The sequence below is a fragment of the Rutidosis leptorrhynchoides genome, chromosome 10 (assembly GCF_046630445.1).
Source record: "Rutidosis leptorrhynchoides isolate AG116_Rl617_1_P2 chromosome 10, CSIRO_AGI_Rlap_v1, whole genome shotgun sequence".
In the NCBI taxonomy this organism is placed as follows: Eukaryota; Viridiplantae; Streptophyta; class Magnoliopsida; order Asterales; family Asteraceae; genus Rutidosis; species Rutidosis leptorrhynchoides.
This window is the reverse complement of record NC_092342.1, coordinates 146,330,878-146,355,052: the sequence shown is the minus strand read 5'-3', so window position 1 is coordinate 146,355,052 and position 24,175 is coordinate 146,330,878. Positions and strand designations below refer to the sequence as shown.

The following is a 24,175-nucleotide window of genomic DNA, read 5'->3' as shown; positions in this document are numbered from 1 at the left end:
TCGTAAACGAGTTGTGCCATACCCTGCCGACCCACAGATACGTAAGGTTCCCCATTACGTATTTAGTATTCCTGGAACCGTACCACCTAGATTTAGATACAGACCACTTACATCTAGGGACGTACCGTCTACATCCGGAGCCGGACCATCTACATCAGCACCACCGGCACCACCCGCACCACCCGCCCCACCTGCACCGCCTGCCCCACCAGCTCCCTCTAACGAGGAACTGATGAGGGAGATTGAGACTCTCCAAGCTCGAGTCACTGAGCTCGAGGAGCAGTTGGCTCGAGGAGCAGTTCACCCGCCTTCACCGTAGGACTTTGTATTTACATTTCATGATGTAATCTAGATATAGTTTCATGTATTTCATATGTATTGTACGAACTTATTCAGATGTATGAAACTTATTATTATTAATGAATGGAACTTTGCGTTATTTAATTCTTGCACGATGTTCTATTTACATTGTTGTACGATGATTCTGTGGTATTTGTACTTAGATGCATTATTTAATAACATGTGATGTTTTGATTCCATGTTGGTCACTATATACTGTATTATTACTACTTGCATACTGGATTTTGACTTGAGTCAAAAATTTTGTTTAGAATACCATGGCTAACGGAAGATCCACACCTACCGCCGCCCAGATTGAGGACATGATCAACGAACGGGTCGCCGCAGCCCTAGCAGAAAGAAATCTCGAAGCTCCACCGCCACCACCACCGGTTATTCCACCCGTTCGAAATGGGTGTACATACAAGGAATTCTAGAGCTGCAAACCGCATAACTTCAGCGGCACCGAGGGACCAGTTGGTCTCACTAGATGGTTCGAGAAACTTGAATCAGTATTCCGAGTTAGCAACTGTTCGGAGGACAATAAGACCAAGTTTGCATCTTGCACGCTATCTGACGGCGCGCTAACGTAGTAGAACACGTTAGCTCAAGCGAAAGGTATCGATGAGGTGTATGCTACGCCATGGGAGGAATTCAAGGCGGCTATGATTGATGAGTATTGTCCGAGAACCGAAATTCAGAAGATGGAAATTGAATTCATGCTGTTGAAGTCTGTAGGGAACGACCTTAACAGTTACAATCGTAGGTTTTTGGAGTTAGCACTGATGTGTCTGACCATGGTCACCCCCGAATTCAAGCGCATGGAGAAATACTTCTCGGGACTCCCTAAGTCCATCAAAGGAAATGTCACCTCATCCAAACCACCGAATGTTCCCGAAGCAATGCGCATGGCGCATACTCTCATGAATCAGATTCTTATTGATGAGCCGGAGAAGGCTAAGTTTGAGGCTGGTAGTAGCAAAAATAGGAAATGGGATAACAACCACAACAACCACAACAACAACAACAACAACAACAACAACAGGGGGAGAAACTACGATCAAACCCCCGCCAAGAGGCACAACAATGGTGGAAACCCTAATCCTAACAACAACACCAACACCAACCCGAACTACAAAGGAAACTTACCACAATGCAAACGGTGCTACAAACACCACACTGGATATTGCAATGTTGTCTGCGAGAGGTGCCAACGGGCTGGGCACATCGAGAAGGACTGCAAGGTCACTACTTTGAATGGGAAGCCAAACACCAATGGGCCAAAGAAGTGCTACGAATGTGGACAGACGGGCCATTTCAGAAATGCATGCCCCAACAAGCGAAAAGATGGCGGGCCACCGAGTGGTAGAGCTTTTAATGTTAATGCAAGGGATGCACGCGATAACCCCGACTTGGTGACAGGTATATTCACAATCAACAATCTTTTAGCTTCTGTCTTGTTTCATACTGGTGCGGATAGAAGTTATGTATGTAGACATTTTTGCGATAAGATTAATTGGTCATTAGTCCCGTTAAAAGAAAGTATGCTTGTCGAGGTCGCCAACGGTAAACTTGAAAAAGTTGACCACATTAGTCGAGGAGCTGTTATCAACATAGCTGGTGCAGATTTTGAAATTGACTTGATACCTATCAAACTGGGAAGTTTTGACATGATCGTCGGTATGGATTGGTTGAGCAAGATAAAGGCCGATATTATCTGTGGAGATAAAGCACTTCGCATACCACAAGGAGATGGCGAACCACTAGTTATCTATGGAGAGAGATGTACCTTGAAGTTGAACCTCATTAGTTGCGTGAAAGCGCAAAAGATTATGAAGAAGGGACGTTTTGCTGTCCTAGCACATGTGAAAGCGGTAGAAACTGAGATGAAGAGCGTGAATGACGTTCAAATTGTGAACGAATTTTCCGATGTCTTCCCAGAGGAATTGCCTGGATTGCCGCCGCAGAGAGTCGTAGATTTTCAGATTGATTTAGTGCCAGGAGCAGCACCTGTAGCTCGCGCACCTTATAGACTCGCACCTTCTGAGATGCAAGAATTACAGAGTCAACTACAAGAGCTGTTAGACCGAGGATTTATTCAACTAAGCTTCTCGCCTTGGGGCGCACCTGTGTTGTTTGTGAAGAAGAAGGATGGATCCTTCCGTATGTGTATCGACTACCGTGAACTCAACAAATTGACAATCAAGAATTGGTATCCTCTTCCACGAATTGACGATCTTTTTGATCAACTACAAGGATCGAGCGTTTATTCAAAGATCGATTTGCGATCCGGCTATCACCAGTTGAGGGTGAAGGAAAGTGACGTGATGAAGACTGCATTCAGAACCCGTTATGGTCATTATGAGTTCCTCGTGATGCCATTCGGTTTGACAAATACACCTACCATGTTCATGGATCTCATGAATCGTGTCTGCAAGCCTTACTTGGACAAGTTTGTTATCGTCTTCATAGATGATATCCTCATCTACTCTAAGAGCGAAGAAGAACATGAGCAACACCTCCGATTAGTGCTTGAACTCTTAAGGCAAGAGCAACTTTACGCCAAATTCTCCAAGTGTGAATTTTGGTTGAAGGAAGTTCAATTTCTGGGTCATGTTGTGAGCGACCAGGGTATCAAAGTTGACCCCGCCAAGATTGAAGCTATCAGCAAGTGGGAGACCCCCACTACTCCGACGCATATTCGCCAATTCCTAGGTCTCGCCGGTTACTATCGAAGATTCATCGAAGGATTTTCTCTGATTGCGCTTCCTTTGACCGCGCTGACTCACAAGGGCAAGAAGTTCATTTGGGAACCCGCACACGAATCAGCATTTCAAACTTTGAAGAAGAAGTTAACCACCGCACCTATCCTATCACTTCCTGAAGGCAGTGACGACTTTGTTGTTTATTGTGATGCATCGAAGAGTGGTTTTGTTTGTGTACTGATGCAACGATCAAAAGTTTTCGCCTATGCCTCCCGCCAATTGAAGATTCACGAGCGGAACTACACTACACACGACCTTGAACTTGGAGCCGTTGTCTTTGCGCTCAAATTGTGGAGACACTATTTGTATGGAACTAAGAGCACTATCTTCACCGATCACAAGAGTCTCCAAAACATCTTTGATCAGAAGCAACTGAATATGAGACAGCGTCGATGGATCGAGATGCTCAACGACTACGATTGTGAACTCCGTTATCACCCTGGCAAGGCCAATGTTATAGCTGATGCTTTAAGCCAAAAGGAGAGGATGGCACCTCTTCGTGTTAGGGCTCTGAACATCACCATCCATTCGAACCTCAACAGCCAGATCAGAGTAGCCCAAGATGAGGCTCTCAAGGAGGAGAACATATCTCATGAACATTTGAACATACTTGTCTCTCGATTCAAGGTTAGGGAGTCTGGGCTTCGATGTTATGCCGGAAGAATTTGGGTACCTTATTATGGAGATCTACGAAACCTGATACTTGATGAAGCACACAAATCAAGATATTCGATTCACCCTGGAGCCGGCAAAATGTACCACGACCTTAAAGAACAATATTGGTGGCCGAATCTTAAGAAGGACGTTGCAACTTATGTTGGGAAGTGTTTAACTTGTTCGAAAGTTAAGGCCGAACATCAGAGACCTTCTGGGTTACTTCAACAGCCGGAAATCCCACAATGGAAGTGGGAAAGGATCACAATGGATTTCATTACTAAGGTGCCGAAGACGGTGGGCGGATACGATACCATTTGGGTTATTGTTGACCTCCTCACCAAATCTGCACACTTCCTAGCGATGAAGGAAACTGATACAATGGAAAGACTTGCTCAACTTTACATCAAGGAGGTTGTATCTCGTCATGGTGTACCTTTATCGATCATCTCCGATCGCGATCCCCGTTTTGCCTCTAGATTTTGGCGTTCTTTGCAAGAAGCCATGGGAACTCGTCTTGACATGAGTACTTCTTATCATCCTCAGACTGACGGGAAAAGTGAACGAACGATTCAGACCTTGGAAGACATGTTGCGTGCATGTGTCATTGATTTTGGAAAGGCTTGGGAAAGGCATTTGCCACTCGCCGAATTCTCGTACAACAATAGTTATCACTCTAGCATTGATGCTGCACCTTTTGAAGCATTGTATGGCGTAAGTGCCGATCTCCTATTTGCTGGGCCGAAGTAGACGAAAAGTAAATCACCGGACCCGAGGTAGTCCACGAAACAACGGAGAAGATTGCTCAGATACAAGCGAGACTTAAGACTGCCCGCGATCATCAAAAGAGTTATGCCGATCTTAAATGTAAAGACTTTGAATTCAACATTGGTGATCGTGTAATGTTGAAGGTTGCACCTTGGAAAGGTGTGATCCGTTTTGGAAAACGTGGAAAGTTGAACCCACGATACATTGATCCTTTCGAAATCTTGGAACGTGTTGGACCCGTTGTATACCGTTTGGATCTACCAGCACAATTGAGCTCAGTTCATCCTACCTTTCACGTGTCAAACTTGAAGAAGTGTCTTGCTGCACCAAAACTTATCATACCACTGGAAGAACTTACGATTGACGACCAACTCCACTTTGTGGAAGAACCTGTTAAAATTATGGATCGTGAGATTAAAACTTTGAAACGCAACAAGATTCTGATCGTCCGAGTGTGATGGAATGCCAAACGAGGACCCGAGTTTACTTGGGAGCGAGAGGACCAAATGATGCGGAAGTATCCTCACCTTTTCCCGACTCCTCCATCTACCTTAGCTTAAATTTCGGGGCGAAATTTTCTTTAACAGGTGGGTAATGTAACGACCCTGGAATTTCCAACGTTTATTTATTAATAATTGTTATTATTGATACGTGTGATTAAACGAATGTATGTGATTACATTTACATGTTGCCATGATTGCCCGTACTTGACTTTTAAGTGCCCGAAACGTCTTTGTGACACACGAAACTTCACGAATAATATTTCTAGATATTATTTACATTCATTATTAATTTTATTAATCATTTTAATTAACTATGATGATTAGTTAGTTACTTGGGCTTTAATTGGGTTTATTTGTTAATTAAGTGAACTTGGGCTTTATTAGTGTTATGGACTTATGACCTTGGGCTTATAAGCCCACCCTACTTCTTAATGGACTTAGTTAGCCCACCAAGAACTTGTAACTATCAAGTTAAATGGAAACTAGTTGGTTAACTTGACTTGGAATCTAGTTTGTCCATAATCCCCATGAGACTACCTCCATTAACCAACTTTAATGAACTTTACAAGCTAGTAACCAAAGAACAAACATCTCCTCCCTTTTTTTCTGCTGAAAATGCCAAAGCCCAAGGCTCCATATGGAGTGTTTTGGTTTTCATTTTTTCACTACTTCATTCTTGTATTCTCTCATTCAAACACACACTTGATTTTCTCTCAACTTTCCTCTCTTTTTCTCTTATACTTGTATGCAACTTGGAACCTTTCTTCTTCCATTATTGCTTATCAAAACCGTAGCATATGCTACTTATATCATCACCATCATCTCTTGTTACTTGTTCTTGTTGTTTGGTTTCTTGTTTGTTAATTAGTTACTCACTTGTCTTTGTTGTATGTTTCTTACTTACTTAGTTTACAAGAATCAAACTACCTAGTTTATTCTTCATTTTTATCTTGTATTTACAAGAACAAACAAGAACTAAGCTTACTAGTTTATGTTCTACATATGATGCATCAAAAGATTTAAGTTCATGGTTGTATAAAATCATACTTGTAAGTCATGGAAGTAAACTTAAAGTTTACTTTACTTAAAGATCAACTTTGGTTGAATCTTTAAAAGTATGAACAACAATGAATCTTTTTCTTGTTTATTTAGTTTACTACTTAATTTCATGCACTTTAATTTCATGTAATTAGATTAAATGGTCAAGTACTACAAGTTAGTCTTGATCCCATTAATCTTGGACTTAAAGTTAACTTTAAAGTTCAAGAACATATAAAGGAAACTTTTTAATTATAACTTTGTATACTTATGCTTGATCTAGACTTTTGAGTCTTGGATCTTCAAGATCTAACTAAGAACTATGTTCTACATTTTAAGATCTTGATTAGTTAGTTAACTTTCAAGTTTATAGTTCAATATTTCTTTTAAAGTTCATGTATGTGTTAGATCTAAGACTTTGATGTAACTTTGGTTCATCAAACTTCATACAACTCTTAAGTGAGTTGTGCTTCATGTCTTAGACTTGCACTAGGGTTATGATGGTCAAGACTTGGTTAAGATGATGTAGATACATCAATGAGTTGTACACTTGAAGCTATATGCATCAAGGATGAGAACCATGATGAACATCAAGCACCAAGACCACCGGAACCCTTTTAAACTTACTGTTTCTGTCCAAAAGCTATTGATCTGATGTTTCTGTAACAGACTATAGACCTGGGCTGTTCTAACCTTGATTTTTAGATAGAACTTTTCAAGTAGATAACTTTTCATATAGGACTCGTCTTAATCCGAGTTACGGTTTAGGATTTATGGCCCTCCGATCGTCACTATGTCCTTTAACGTTGTGCAGAAATTTCTGACCTACTCGCACTTAGACCGTCGCCACGGTCAAACCAAGACGAGTTAGCTTCTGAAATTTTTACCACACTTAAATGACTCATAGACGGAGCGATGGCCACTGGTCTCACCTTAATTCAGTAAGGTTAGAGGCCGTGGTAACTGACTGAATTCAGACTTTGTTTTAAACTACTTTCATAAACGAAACCTACTTTACGCCTTTTGTTTAATGATGAATGATGATGACCCTTAAGACCTTATTTACATACTTTTAAACCTATTAAGACGATTTACTGACTTAGTACTATTTGCCTTAGGTTGAGGACCTTCGGACCGTTTACTTGCACACCTTTCCCGACTACTACTTTACCGCTACATATCATTGTGAGTTATAGCATTCCCTTTTTACTTTAACTTATTTTGGGAACTGAGAATACATGCGGATTTTATGTTTTACATACTAGGCACGAGTACTTAAACTTATATATGTGTGGGTTATACAGCGGCATAAACATTCCCTTTAGCTCGGTAACGTTTAATCATTGGTTTTTGAACCGTGAACGCGAATCTTAGATATGGATCCATAGGGCTTGACATCCCCACTCGGGCTAGTCGCGCTAGCATTTAACGAGTGTTTAATACTTCGTAGACATACGCACTTGCCAAGTATACTTTCAGGGGGTATAAACGTTAAGTTAGTTACCAAGTGCCCACGGTTAACATATACTTTATCATACTATTTTGAAACGCTCGTTGTAGCACTGAAATCTCGTGGCCTACCTTACATACTGTTATACTTAAACTATAGCTCACCAACCTTTGTGTTGACGTTTTTAAGCATGTTTTTCTCAGGTACTTGAGGTTAGCTTCCGCTGTGTACTAGTCGTGCTGTAGACACCCGCTGCTTAGAGTTGTCATCGCATGAACTACTTTATTTTGCATTCAAACATTTGTACTTTTGAACTATGACTTGTAACGACCATTGTGGTCACGTACACTTATTTATTGCTTCTACTTAGCGAAGCATGCTTTTGGATTGTAAAACATTTGATGTTAGTTATGACGTCACCTTTTATTAATGAATGCAAACTCTGTTTTAAAAACGCATATAGTACTTAACCTTGTAATGATCCTGTTGTTGATGGTCCGTACACGATGGTTTTGTACGGGGCATCACACGACGCGCCTTAGTACTGGAAATGGTGGTCAACCAACCTAAAGAAAATTATCGTTTTTCGAAAACGGGTTGTGATCGTTTCATAGTCGATGTATGAAACATGTCTGATAATATAGAATGGCTAATCATGTTCTTTCGTTTTCTGTTGTAAGCGTATTCTTCCTTAACAATCTCTTGAATAGATGAAACAGAAACCGCATCAGTCAAGCTTTCAAACTACTTCAATTTTCTGGCATAAAATTTGATATCCCCCTCCTGAAATTATTAATTGCATTCATTATAAATAAAATTGATAATAATGAATTAACTAATATACGTGTAAAAATGATTATACTTGATATGTAAAACTTTCTCTTAATCATTTAATTTAGTGAACGGTGAATTATCCTTGCTCTGAACTTCATTGTCATTGTCAAGGGAATCAACTTCGGCGTCGCTGTTCTTGCCGATTAAAGAAGTAAACAAATCTTCTTCTTTAACGGCCGGAAGTGTGTCAGTCCAATAATTAAGTCATAACACGTGCTCGTCGACCACAATTCCATTGAACCGTCCTTCGATTAGGCTTACAGTTATGTGGGTATACGTGAGAGTAATTAAAGTTATTTTTAGAACCATGTAACAGCCATTGGTCAGTCAATCAGTGTTACTAGTACGTGGGACAAATTTTGTCAGCTTTGTAGTAACTTGAAGGGCTTATGCATAAATATGATATGAACATGTTTTAAGGCCAAAAGGGGGTCTGGAACTTCATTATTTTTCCAAAAAGTTCCAGAGAGCTCTCACCTAATTAATGAGTGATATCGGTCAAATTATACATATATTACATCGCGATATTGGTCCTTTATTGTTATTTATTTGCGGAAATATGAAGACTTTTGTGATTAATGGAGATAAAATGATAATTCTAGCTCCAGAGGTCTTTGGTTTAATGTTTTGGTTGTTTTCTGCTGAGTATTGGTTATATTTAAGCTGAAAGTATGTTTAGACGCGAGAAATTGAAGTTTTACTGAGTCTGGAGCTGATCACGGCCGCAACTGGTTAAATCCCGGTCGTAATACATTGACAGAACTTGAATAATTCCAAGTGTAGTAAAAACAAAGTACTATGCAACCGTTTACGATATTAGAGCGACTAGCCCGGTTGGGGTGGTCAAACCCGATAGATCTATCAATAGGATTCGCGCTTACATGCTCTTACAACATATAAATTTTAGTTACCAAGCTATTAGGGAAAAATATGAAAAGTGGTACAACTCAACGTAGAATATGTTTTTAGTACTTGTGTCCATTTCGTAAAACAGTTATATAAACATCGCATGTATTCTCAGCCCAAAAATATATATTGCAACAGCAATTAAAAGGGACCTATGAAAACTCACACTACGATATTTTGTAGTAAAAATATTCACATGACGAAACTGAACAATGCAGGGTAGGCCTTGGATTCACGAACCTATATCATTCATATATATATATATATATATATATATATATATATCTATATATATATATATATATATATATATATATATATATATATATATATATATATATATATATATATATATATATATATATATATATATATATATATATATTAAAACATATAACAAGTTCATATATTAATAATATTAATATACTTGTTATATTTAATGATTCATATGTCATATCTTAAATATTTTTATTTTATATATCTTGAATAATTAATTAATACTTATTAAAAATATAGTTAGGTTATCTGTTTTAAATATGGTTTTATATATCTAATAGTTATTTTAATAATAATAATGATATTATCAATACTTATACTTATTTTGATAAAAATAATAATCATAATAATAACAATAATAATAATTGATCATAAATTCTTTATTTTAGTAATAATAATAGTAATAATTATATTATATTACTAATGATAATAACAATAATAAAAATAATAATATTAATTTTAGAAATGAAAACTACCTTCAAAAAAGCTTTTCAAAAAAATATATGCCCCGAACCGGATTTGAACTCAAGACCTCTCGCTCACCCGCAAACACACTTAACCATTCCCTCTGCCTTGTCTTTATTACTTATTATGCAAGCCATATATACTTATCTAATACTTCCTAAAACCATGTTCATCATCTTCTTCATCCTTAAATTAAAATCAAACGGAGGCAAAACTTAACAACAGTCGAACGAGTTTTCATTTATGACTTGTAAACAACATGAAACAAAAAAAATAAAAGTGTTCTTGTGAATAAAAAAAATTGAAAAAAAGTTGAAAAAAGATACTGCTGAAGCTCGTAACACTTCAAAAAAAAATTAATGTTTTCAATTTTGAGTTCGTTTTGGACAATCTTTACAACATGAAATATGTTTCAAATCATTCCTAAAAACTATTGGAATCATCGATTGATCTTAAAACATCAAAACAAGCTCTAATTTCTCCAAAAACAAAACAGTTGACTTTTGACAAAATAACTTTGACTCGCAAATTCGAACTCGTTATCAAGAATTGGAACTTGAGATTTTACAGGAAGTTTGAGTAAGAGATTCCTAACAACTTTGCATTATTACATTTTGAAAATTTGTTTGAAATTGAAATATGACCAAAAAGTGTAAGAACAGAGGCTTACGTATCTGTTTCTGATTTTTCTCTCTTTAATTTCAAATTGCAGTTAAGGTTATATATAATGTGTTGAATAATTGAAGTATAAACATGATTTGATTAACTGAAATTGACTGGTAACAGATTGGAGATAGGAAGTACACAAATTATTAATCAAATGAATAAAAAAATATACAGATAGTTACTTCTAACTGATTTTGTATCAATATGTAAATTTTTATATATAATGAATTACATAAAAGAAGAATCCTAATAATAATAATAGAATTAATAATAATATCAAAATAATACTAATATAATAAAATTTATGATAAAAGTAATGAAAATTTTTAATAATAATAACTAAGTTCATTACTTTCCTACTCATTATAATAATAGTGATAAAAAAAATTTAATAATAAGTTTACTAATTAATAATAATGATAACTATAATAATAATAATAATAATTTTTAATAACAATGGTAATAATAATAATATTAATAATATACAAATTATATGTATCAAATTTCATATCTATACATAATAATATTAGTAATACTAATAATATAACAGATTAAATGTATTAAACCTCATATATATATATATATATATATATATATATATATATATATATATATATATATAATACTAATATTGATATTAATATTAATAGTATTATTGAAAGTAATAATATCACTATAACAATTATGTTTTCAACATTATAATTTATTAATTATATCGTATGTACTAATTATGTGATATATGTTATATAATAACATATATTTAATATTTAACATTTATGACTTACAATATATAATATTACTTATGTATAGAATTTGTTTATGCATAATTATTTACATATTTATTTACACACAATTGTTCATGAATCGTCAGAAATAGTTATAGGGTAATGCATTCATGTAAATTGTTCCAAAACTTTTTGAGACTCAACTTTACAGACTTTGCTTATCGTGTCAAATTACTAAATCGTACCGAGAGTTTGATTTAAAATTAGTCGAAATTTTATAAAGATTAAGTTTAAATTTGGACGGAAATTTCCGGATCGTCACATTACATAATTATAATTATATTTATTATTAAGTTTATTATATTATTAAGTATTAATATTAAGCAAAATTGTTAGTATTAATATTAGTAGTATTATTGTTACTTATATACATAAAATACTACGACAAGGGGTACGCGCGAGCTATTGCAACATGGGTTTTATGAGCGGGATATGGCTAAGGAAATTATGGGTTATAGCTATAGAGGTGATGGGTATGGTTCATGGGTATGCTCATGAGGTCACTCTAGTGTTCATTATCTTCGTTGCGTCTACGTACCTTTCCTGCAATATTGAATCTCAATATTGATACGTGAGTACTCATAAATTAACTTTTATATATTAATAGGGTATCCCTGACTAGTGCTCAAGAATATAGGATTATGCATGTTTGTACTTTTGATATTGCCTTTAGTTAGGTTATGTTGAATCCTGAATTAGTTATATATGTGGTTGAGATAAGGTATAAGATATGCATATTGTTGGAAAGCTAGCGAAAAATTAAGAACTTTTCCTTTAGATATCGAATGGTTTTGACGAACGGATTTGAAGTTATAGTGAATCGAATTTTTGTATTATTATTAAAAATGATTATTATTATCGTCGTTATTATCGTCGTTCTAGTTTTATCTTATTATTATTATTATTATTATTATTATTATTATTATTATTATTATTATTATTATTATTATTATTATTATTATTATTATTATTATCTTTATCAATAAAAGGATTTATCATTAAAAATTGTTATTTTTATTATTATTACTATCACTATTATCGTTAAAGTTATAATTAGTATTATTATTATTATCTTATTATTATTATTATTATTATTATTATTATTATTATTATTATTATTATTATTATTATTATTATTATTATCATTATTAATATATATATATATATATATATATATATATATATATATATATATATATATATATATATATATATATATATATATATATATATATATATATATATATATATATCATTATTTAAAAATGGTTATTGATATTGTTATTATTATTATTATATTATCATTAAAATAATTATTAGTATTATCGTTAATAATGTCATAGTAATTATCATTATTAGTATTATTGTAATTAAAACTAATGTTAGTAACACCTAATTATTTTGATTACTATTATTATCATTATTATGAACACGATATAAAAGTTGATTAAAAGGTATTAAACGAAACGATTAGGAAATAATGAGTATGAGTATCATGATGAAATTAAAATATTGTAAGATATTGATTTAGATAAAATTACCGTTCTTATTTTTATTATTACTATTATTATTAAAAGTATCGTTAGTACTAAAATTATTATTTTAACAAAAATTATTATTTTAATGGAAATGTCATTGTTATTATAAAATATCATTATTATTATCATTTTAAATAGAGTTAATATTATAAAGTTAATATTAAAAAGTATTGTAAATATTAAAGTTATCATAATTAGAATTATTGTCTTATCATAATATTACTTTTAGTAAATATAAATATTGATATTTTTATTAATAGAATAATAATAATTATTATTATAAAATAATACAACTTTTATTTATTATTATTATCAATACTATTTTATCAAATAAATATGTAATACAAATAATATAATTACGTTAATAAAATCTAACATAATATTTTTATGATATTAAATGAACTTTATAAATTTTACTACTTAAGATATATAAAAGTATATTTTTATTATATAAATTTTAATAATAAATGAATTATATTTTTTTTTACTCTAATATAATCTTTTAAAAATATATAAAAATATAAAACGATGATATTTAAACTATATGATAATCATGTATAAATTTTGGGAATCATTTTGAGTCAAATTGAATTTTGTTGACTTTTGCATATTAGTTTCGAGCATTAGGATTGTGATACACTATGACCTAAACTAAATTGTTAGACAAATTTTGACCAACACACACACACACACATACACACACACACACACACACACACACACACACACACACACACACACACATATATATATATATATATATATATATATATATATATATATATATATATATATATATATATATATATATATATATATATATATATATATATATATATATATATATATATATAATTAATATAGGTTCGTGAATTCGAGGCCAACCTTGCACTTGTTCAATGACGTTATATGTATTTTTACTACGAAATACAATAGGTGAGTTTCATTTGCCTTTTTACCCTTTATATTTTTGGGCTGAGAATACATGCGTAATTTTTATAAATGTTTTACAAAATAGACACAAGTAATTGAAACTACATTATATGGGTGAATGATCGAAGCCGAATATGCCCCTTTTGCTTGGTAACATAAGAATTAGTAAACCTATCTACTAATTGACGCGAATCCTAAAGATAGATCTATTGGGCCTAACGAACCCCATCCAAAGTACCGGATGCTTTAGTACTTCGATGTTGTTTTTATCATGTCCGAAGGATTTCCCGGAATGATAGGGTATATTTTTATATGCATCTTGTTAATGTCGGTTACCAGGTGTTCACCATATGAATGATTTTTGTCTCTATGCATGTGACGTATATTTATGAGAACTGGAAATGAAATTCTTGTGGTCTATTAAAATGAAGAAAATGAATGATTATGATAAACTAATAAACTCACCAACCTTTTGGTTGACACTTTAAAGCATGTTTATTCTCAGGATTGAAAGAAATCTTCCGCTGTGTGTTTGCTCATTTTCATGATATTACTTGGAGTCTTTCATGGCATATTTTGAAGAATGTTGCATTCGAGTCATTGAGTTCATCAAAGATTACTATTAAGTCAACTTATAGTTGGATAGTGGATATTACGAAATGGTATGCATGCCTGTCAAATTTCGATGTAAAGAAAGTTTGTCTTTTAAAAACGAATGCAATATTTGTAAAATGTATCATACAGAGGTCAAATACCTCGTGATGTAATCAACTATTGTGAATCATTTATAATATATACGAACGGGTCCTTTCATGAAATACGGACATCTAATGGACTTTCAAATCTGGAGGCCCAAATTATTGAAAATTCGAAGCATTATGTTCACACTAAAATCTGGAATTACACCCACCTTAGCCCAAATCCGGATGCATAGTAAGAAGCTTACATTCGGATGGGTCTTATGCCTTGGCTGATATCCTGAAGTCCACATGAAATCTAAAGCCTATTACTTTTGAATATGCAAATCTAGACAATTTGTTATACCTTTGCAAATCCGAGAATAAGGAAAACTTGGACAGAAGTTTATGAATCTCCAATTCTTCTTCAAGACCTCTGACAGCTACTTCATATGAACATGATACAAAATTTAGAATATAAATCAGATCAAAATCCAGACCGCTTTACCAAAATCCGGACTTTCGGCCTATACAAATATGTACCTTTTTCCTTCAGTGTCTTAACTGCTACTTCTTCATCTTCAATTAGATATGAATAACAAACTCAGGATTCACGAATTATATCAAATTTATAAGCAAAACTCTAATTTCGATGCTTTGAAATACAATTTTTGTGAAGAATTCTAATCCAAAACAGCATCAAAAATTCATAATCAACGAAGAACAATAGCGGTGTTCATAGAAACTTGAAAATTCGAAATCAAATCCAATGCGATGTAGACATCTTCATAAAAGTTATTGCAATTGTGAATCCTAACCTTTGTCAAAAGAAATAAGGATCTAATATCAACCAGAACTCATGAATTCATTGATCTTTAAATTTTGTTAAAAGTCAAACTGAATCAATTGATGGATCAACCTATGATTTTATGTTGACCAGATGATTTACGAAGCTCAAACACTTGATAGCAATCACATTTTTACAAATAATTCGATCTGTACATGCTCGTATCATCCCAGAGACCAAAATAAGTTAAGCTTGCTGTTAAGTGAAGAACTCAAGTGAAAAATTAATGAATCTGATCTTGTTGTGTATAATAGAAGAGTGACGAGTTTATATTTTTGATGTATCAAATCGAAACTTGAATTATAGTTTGTGATTTTCTGAATTTTTATATGAAAAATGATATAATTAGGACTTGTGATAAGAATCAAAAAGTGTTTTCGTGATTCGTGTGTGGATGAGATTTGGATTAAATCCGAATTCGGAATCCGGATGCGAAATCCGGATGACAATCAAAATCCGGACTAAAGTGAAATTCAGATGTGTTTTGGTTTATCCGGATACGAAAGCCTCCCATGACTCAAATCTACAACCACCCAGTACCCATGAAAGGCGTCTAACCATTCATTCATTGATGTTTTGTGTTTTAAATACGACAAGATTTTAAAAAAATCAATTTTAAAGTTTCTAAGCAAAAAAAAGCCTGCCAGGTTTCGAAGCCATGACCATTAAGTGAATAAGTTCCCACATGATCACTACTACAACAATTATTTTGATTTATATTTACCACAATTATTATATATGTGTTAAATAAATTAGATTTTTAATCAATTGCAAATCCAATTGCAATTTACTGTTCACCACTTGATTATTGAATATTGAGTATTATATATATATATATATATATATATATATATATATATATATATATATATATATATATATATATATATATATATATATATATATATATATATATATATATATGAGAACATAGATTAAAAATTTATACATTAACATGAAGAAATCAAATTTCTTAAATCATTATAAATATTATTCAACAAGTAGTCATGACAGATCAATAGCAAACCTATATTTAGTAATGAGTCACACACATTTGCAGTAGTCTGTAACACCCCAAAAATTTTGGAGTATTATTTTATTATATTTTTATATATTAATTAATAATGCCAGAGGCGATCGAGATGTTTCGAGAAGTTAGAAGTGACTTAAAATATTATTATTTTTAATAATAATAAGTATTGGTGGTCGCGGGCTAAGAATATTAAGTCGAGGTGCTAAACGGTTAACTTGTCAATAATAAGTATTTCAGAGCTGTTTCGTAAAACGAGTATAACTTGCTCATATTTTCTCGGATTGAGGTGATTTAAAAACCAAGATGTTCGTAATTAAATATGCTTATGATTATGAAGTGAAGCAATGGAAAAGAGGAAATAAGCATAACTGAGAACCATCTACAGCTTGAACACTCCTTCTTGCCTTTCAATCTCGACCTACGCTTGGAATAGTGGCTTTCTTGTAGTAAATGAATCAGAACATATAGGTAGCAACTATCTTGAAATGGATAAGTAAGCTCCCCCATTTTTGAATGAGTATGGGTGAAATTAAATATGTGACAACTTTCGTGTTTTAAGTTTTTCAAAATTCTGCCCCGATTAACGGGAAACGGGCCAAATACGAGTTAAGGTGGGGTTTGACAGCTTTTATAAATTGAGGGACTAAAAGTGTAAATTGCCCAAAAATGTTTTTGGCCATCAAAAACAGTCTTGAGAGCTCATTTTGCAGCTCAACACATCCGAAAAATGCTCTCATATCTTAGAGAGAGTGATGATTTTAGAGAGAGAAAGAGCTAACTAGGTGAAGATGATGTGCTAACTCTTGCTTATTTTGGTGTGTTCTTGTTTTCTTCAAGCTAGAGATTTATCTCTATACCCTTGGTAAGCTCCAAATCTGATTTTTATGACTTTGATTCTTGGTTTGGAAGTGGGTTTAGGTTGTTAGTGTTCAAAGACCCTAAATTTGGTGATTAAAAGTCTTGATTGTTTAGATTATGGCACATGCACACCAAGTGCTTGATGAAATGCCCTAACTAGTAATTGTTGTTGTTGATGATGATAATTGTAGTTAAAATGAGTCCTTTAAAGGTGTATAAACTGATTTTGGTCAAACATAAGTGTTATGGTTCGTTTTGGGTTGAATTGGGTCAAGTTTGGGTGAAACCCGTCACCATAAAAACTGCACAAATCATGATTTTGTAAAGGTCATATCTTGAAAATCGTGACTTCGTTTGAGCCGTGTGTGCACTTTTCGGAAAGGTCTATGAGGCTAATTTCCAAAGAATAAGTTTGTATTTAATGAATTGGGGTTTAAATGGGTCAGAAACTACTGTGAATAAGGGGCTGTCCAAATTGTCAAAATGAGTAATTTGTGAACAAAGTGTTATTGCTTGGGGTTTTGAGCATGGTGTAAGTGTCAATTTTTTTAGGGTGTGGTTGGGCTCAAATTACCACATGTAGTGGTAATGAGTCGGGTCTTTTGAGGTTGAGCACAAATTGGTTAGATATTACATGTTTGTTGTGGGTAATGAATTACCACCCATAGTGGTAATATTATTGTTGTCCATTGAGTGTATAAATGAGCGGGTTTTAGTGAGTAAGTGGAAACCCAAAGCTAAGGGTTAGTGGTGTTAGATTCTCTTATAAAGAACTGGTTTTTATGTGGTTATGTGCCTATGTGTTATATCGGTGTTTACTTGCTCGGATGTGATGATGGCGATTGCACTTACATGATTTATGTGTGCTTACATTCCAAGGTGAGTGGAGTATTTATATGTGCATATATATAAGTTGTTTGCTTGTAGGTGAAGTGGCGAGTGACACCGGGCGAAAGAATTCACTCTTCGTTGGCCACATGATATATGGCTAGTGATATTTGGATGTAAGGTTCACTCTTCATGGCCATTTGATACAAGGTAGTGAGTGTTACCCGTAAGGTCTCACTCTTTGTGACCACAATTATGAAAGTAGTTGTAGCGAGTGTTATTCACTCTTCGGTGGTTACATATTGTTTAAGGATGTGGTGAGTATCACTCAAGGAATACACTCTTCGGCGACCACGTTCGTGTATACATGGCGGTGCCATCCGGAAGGTGCCTTCGTGGCCATGTTCACTTGTATGGTAGTGTTAATTCATTTGATGACTAACACTATTGTGTATGGTTAACCATATTTTTGTGTGTTTATTGTGTAGCATATTATATTGTGTTTATATGCTTTTGCGATGCTAGCTTGTATGTAGATTTGTGTAAGTATACGGTTTCTTTGCTAGCTTGTATGCCGATTTATGTAAGTATGCGGTTCCTTGCTAGCTTGGTTGTGGTTTTGTGCTTGTTTGTACAAGGAAGCAAGTTATGTACGTATGCATATAAGTATTTCACTCACTAAGTTTTTGCTTACTCCCTCGTTGTTTACCGTTTTATAGGTACCGGAAGATTTGACTTGAAGCTATCTAGTCACTAGACTAGTCGCTTAGGAGGGATTGTGCTTGGCAGATAGGTTTATAGCCATCGGACTTGGGTGGGGGATTGGTAAAATTCCCGGGATCATGCTCTTGGTATCAGGTTGAGATTTTGATGTCTTAACTCGTGATTCGTTATGATTTGGGTCAAAATTTAACTCTTTAAATTTGTAAATGGTGTCATTTATATATGTTATGGAATGAATTAATGTGTTAAGTTTTATTAAAATGGTAATGTGTGTTAATTCAACACCAGACAACGGAGTAAGCTGCGCCGCGGTACTTCGGGCCGCGCCGCGCCCCTACGTGTATTTTGGTTATAGCCTTTCTTGATAAGAGATGACCTTCTGCTTTAGTTGTTGACCGTGCCGCGGTTCCACTAGGCACGACGTGTAACGACCCTGGAATTTTCAACGTTTATTTATTAATAATTGTTATTATTGATACGTGTGATTAAACGAATGTATGTGATTACATTTACATGTTGCCATGATTGCCCGTACTTGACTTTTAAGTGCCCGAAACGTCTTTGTGACACACGAAACTTCACAAATAATATTTCTAGATATTATTTACATTCATGATTAATTTTATTAATCATTTTAATTAACTATGGTGATTAGTTAGTTACTTGGGCTTTAATTGGGTTTATTTGTTAATTAAGTGAACTTGGGCTTTATTAGTGTTATGGACTTATGACCTTGGGCTTATAAGCCCACCCTACTTCTTAATGGACTTATTTAGCCCACCAAGAACTTGTAAGTATCAAGTTAAATGGAAACTAGTTGGTTAACTTGACTTGGAATCTAGTTTGTCCATAATCCCCATGAGACTACCTCCATTAACCAACTTTAATGAACTTTACAAGCTTGTAACCAAAGAACAAACATCTCCTCCCTTTTTTTCTGCTGAAAATGCCGAAGCCCAAGGCTCCATATGGGGTGTTTTGGTTTTCATTTTCTCACTACTTCATTCTTGTATTCTCTCATTCAAACACACACTTGATTTTCTCTCAACTTTCCTCTCTTTTTCTCTTATACTTGTAAGCAACTTGGAACCTTTCTTCTTCCTTTCTTGTTTATCAAAACCGTAGCATATGCTACTTATATCATCATCATCATCTCTTGTTACTTGTTCTTGTTGTTTGGTTTCTTGTTTGTTAATTAGTTACTCACTTGTCTTTGTTGTATGTTTCTTACTTACTTAGTTTACAAGAATCAAACTACCTAGTTTATTCTTCATTTTTATCTTGTATTTACAAGAACAAACAAGAACTAAGCTTACTAGTTTATGTTCTACATTTGATGCATCAAAAGATTTAAGTTCATGATTGTATAAAATCGTACTTGTAAGTCATGGAAGTAAACTTAAAGTTTACTTTACTTAAAGATCAACTTTGGTTGAATCTTTAAAAGTATGAACCATGAATCTTTTTCTTGTTTATTTAGTTTACTACTTCATTTCATGCACTTTAATTTCATGTAATTAGATTAAATGGTCAAGTACTACAAGTTAGTCTTGATCCCATTAATCTTGGACTTAAAGTTAACTTTAAAGTTCAAGAACATATAAAGGAAACTTTTTAATTATAACTTTGTATACTTATGCTTGATCTAGACTTTTGATTCTTGGATCTTCAAGATCTAACTAAGAACTATGTTCTACATTTTAAGATCTTGATTAGTTAGTTAACTTTCAAGTTTATAGTTCAATATTTCTTTTAAAGTTCATGTATGTGTTAGATCTAAGACTTTGATGTAACTTTGGTTCATCAAACTTCATACAACTCTTAAGTGAGTTGTGCTTCATGTCTTAGACTTGCACTAGGGTTATAATGGTCAAGACTTGGTTAAGATGATGTAGATACATCAATGAGTTGTACACTTGAAGCTATATGCATCAAGGATGAGAACCATGATGAACATCAAGCACCAAGACCACTGGAACCCTTTTAAACTTACTGTTTCTGTCCAAAAGCTACTGATCTGATGTTTCTGTAACAGACCAGCAGACCTGGGATGTTCTAACCTTGATTTTTAGATAGAACTTTTTGAGTAGATAACTTTTCATATAGGACTCGTCTTAATCCAAGTTACGGTTTAGGATTTATGGCCCTCCGATCGTCACTATGTCCTTTAACGTTGTGCAGAAATTTCTGACCTACTCGCACTTAGACCATCGCCACGGTCAAAGCAAGACGTGTTAGCTTCTGATATTTTTACCACACTTAAATGACTCATAGACAGAGCCTTGGCCACTGGTCTCACCTTAATTCAGTAAGGGTAGAGGCCGTGGTGACTGACTGAAGTCAGACTTTGTTTTAAACTACTTTCATAAACGAAACCTACTTTACGCCTTTTGTTTAATGATGAATGATGATGACCCTTAAGACCTTATTTACATACTTTTAAACCTATTAAGACGATTTACTGACTTAGTACTATTTGCCTTAGGTTGAGGACCTTCGGACCGTTTACTTGCACACCTTTCCCGACTACTACTTTACCGCTACATATCATTGTTAGTTATAGCATTCCCTTTTTACTTTAACTTATTTTGGCAACTGAGAATACATGCGGATTTTATGTTTTACATACTAGGCACAAGTACTTAAACTTATATATGTGTGGGTTATACAATGGCATAAACATTCCCTTTAGCTCGGTAACGTTTAATCATTGGTTTTTGAACCGTGAACGCGAATCTTTGATATGGATCCATAGGGCTTGACATCCCCACTCGGGCTAGTCGCGCTAGCATTTAATGAGTGTTTAATACTTCATAGACATACGCACTTGCCAAGTGTACTTTCAGGGGGTATAAACGTTAAGTTAGTTACCAAGTGCCCACGGTTAACATATACTTTATCATACTATTTTGAAACGCTCGTTGTAGCACTGAAATCTCGTGGCCTACCTTACATACTGTTATACTTAAACTATAGCTCACCAACTTTTGTGTTGACGTTTTTAAGCATGTTTTTCTCAGGTGCTTGAGGTTAGCTTCCGCTGTGTACTAGTCGTGCTGTAGACACCCGCTGCTTAGAGTTGTCATCGCATGAACTACTTTATTTTGCATTCAAACATTCGTACTTTTGAACTATGACTTGTAACGACCATTGTTGTCACGTACACTTATTTATTGCTTCTACTTAGCAAAGCATGCTTTTGGATTGTAAAACATTTGATGTTAGTTATGACGTCACCTTTTATTAATGAATGCAAACTCTGTTTTGAAAACGCATATAGTACTTAACCTTGTAATGATCCTGTTGTTGATGGTCCGTACACGATGGTTTTGTACGGGGCATCACATTTGGTATCAGAGCATTGGTTGTAGGGAATTAGGTTGCATTAGTGAGTCTAAGACCGACCCGAGTAGGATTCACTAATAGGACTAATCTACAACTTGCTAGTTTACTTGTTTCCGCTGAGCTTACTACATGCTAATGCTTACTTTTTCTGCTATATGCCGTATGCTACTACATGATATCACTACTGCATGATGCTACTTGCTTTTGATTGCATGCTACTTTCATACGAATTGCTGTTATTGCCATGCTAGTTACTGTTATACATGATTTAAACTGTTGGCCTATTAATTGCTTGCTTTATGACATACTGACATGGAAAATTTATTTTTCCTTGTTCAGACTCAGACCCCGTCGCCCTACCTACTGCCGATACACCTGCTGCTGCTACTGCCGATACACCGGCCCCGACATCCACTAGTGATCCCAGCGCTTCTACTTCCGGAGCTGGTACTAGTGCACCTGCCCCAGTGTCTGTTCCCGGACCCTCGAGGTCACAGCCCTGCATTGGTGGTATTGAGATCCCCGCGGAGTTCGGGGAAGGGCCGTTTCGTAACCACATGCGCACGCCTTGCCAACACACTCCCGACGGACGTTTAGTCGTGATTCCGCCAGGCAGACACAGACAGATGTTGGCCGCCTTCGGACGCTTCGGATTACCAGCTCAGCCACCAGTGTCACCACCACACGATTCGGATGACTCATCATCCGCCGATTCTTCATCATCAGACGACTCCAGCGATGACGATGATCCTGCTGAAGACCTATTCAGGCACCCTCCACCCCGCCGAAGAAGCGGTACCATTTCAACGGCACCGTCATTCCAGGGGTGAATGGAGGTCGTGCTTTTACTGACGCATTTGGCCATCGTCGTAGGGTTACTGCTCGTAAACGAGTTGTGCCATACCCTGCCGACCCACAGATACGTAAGGTTCCCCATTACGTATTGAGTATTCCTGGAACCGTACCACCTAGATTTAGATACGGACCACTTACATCTAGGGACGTACCGTCTACATCCAGAGCCGGACCATCTACATCAGCACCACCGGCACCACCCGCACCACCCGCCCCACCTGCACCGCCTGCCCCACCAGCTCCCTCTAACGAGGAACTGATGAGGGAGATTGAGACTCTCCAAGCTCGAGTCACTGAGCTCGAGGAGCAGTTAGCTCGAGGAGCAGTTCACCCGCCTTCACCGTAGGACTTTGTATTTAGATTTCATGATGTAATCTAGATATAGTTTCATGTATTTCATATGTATTGTACGAACTTATTCAGATGTATGAAACTTATTATTATTAATGAATGGAACTTTGCGTTATTTAATTCTTGCACGATGTTCTATTTACATTGTTGTACGATGATTCTGTGGTATTTGTACTTAGATGCATTATTTAATAACATGTAATGTTTTGATTCCATGTTGGTCACTATATACAGTATTATTACTACTTGCATACTGGATTTTGACTTGAGTCAAAAATTTTGTTTAGAATACCATGGCTAACGGAAGATCCACACCTACCGCCGCCCAGATTGAGGACATGATCAACGAACGGGTCGCCGCAGCCTTAGCAGAAAGAAATCTCGAAGATCCACCGCCACCACCACCGGTTATTCCACCCGTTCGAAATGGGTGTACATACAAGGAATTCCAGAGCTGCAAACCGCATAACTTCAGCGGCACCGAGGGACCAGTTGGTCTCACCAGATGGTTCGAGAAACTTGAATCAGTATTCCGAGTTAGCAACTGTTCGGAGGATAATAAGACCAAGTTTGCATCTTGCACGCTATCTGACGGCGCGCTAACGTGGTAGAACACGTTAGCTCAAGCGAAAGGTATCGATGAGGCGTATGCTACGCCATGGGAGGAATTCAAGGCGGCTATGATTGATGAGTATTTTCCGAGAACCGAAATTCAGAAGATGGAAATTGAATTCATGC

At 35.0% G+C, this 24,175-nt stretch overlaps 1 protein-coding gene across 1 annotated transcript; it reads right to left on the bottom strand.

Moving 5' to 3' along the window:
• Positions 1-8,093: 8,093 nt before the first annotated feature.
• On the bottom strand, positions 8,094-9,105 carry LOC139870674 (uncharacterized). The gene is made up of 3 exons (XM_071858453.1): positions 9,072-9,105; positions 8,422-8,518; positions 8,094-8,253 (listed from the first exon to the last, which is right to left on the bottom strand). Exons 1-3 carry the CDS (start codon positions 9,103-9,105, stop codon positions 8,094-8,096), a joined length of 291 nt encoding a protein of 96 aa, XP_071714554.1.
• Between the last annotated feature and the right edge of the window lie 15,070 nt (positions 9,106-24,175).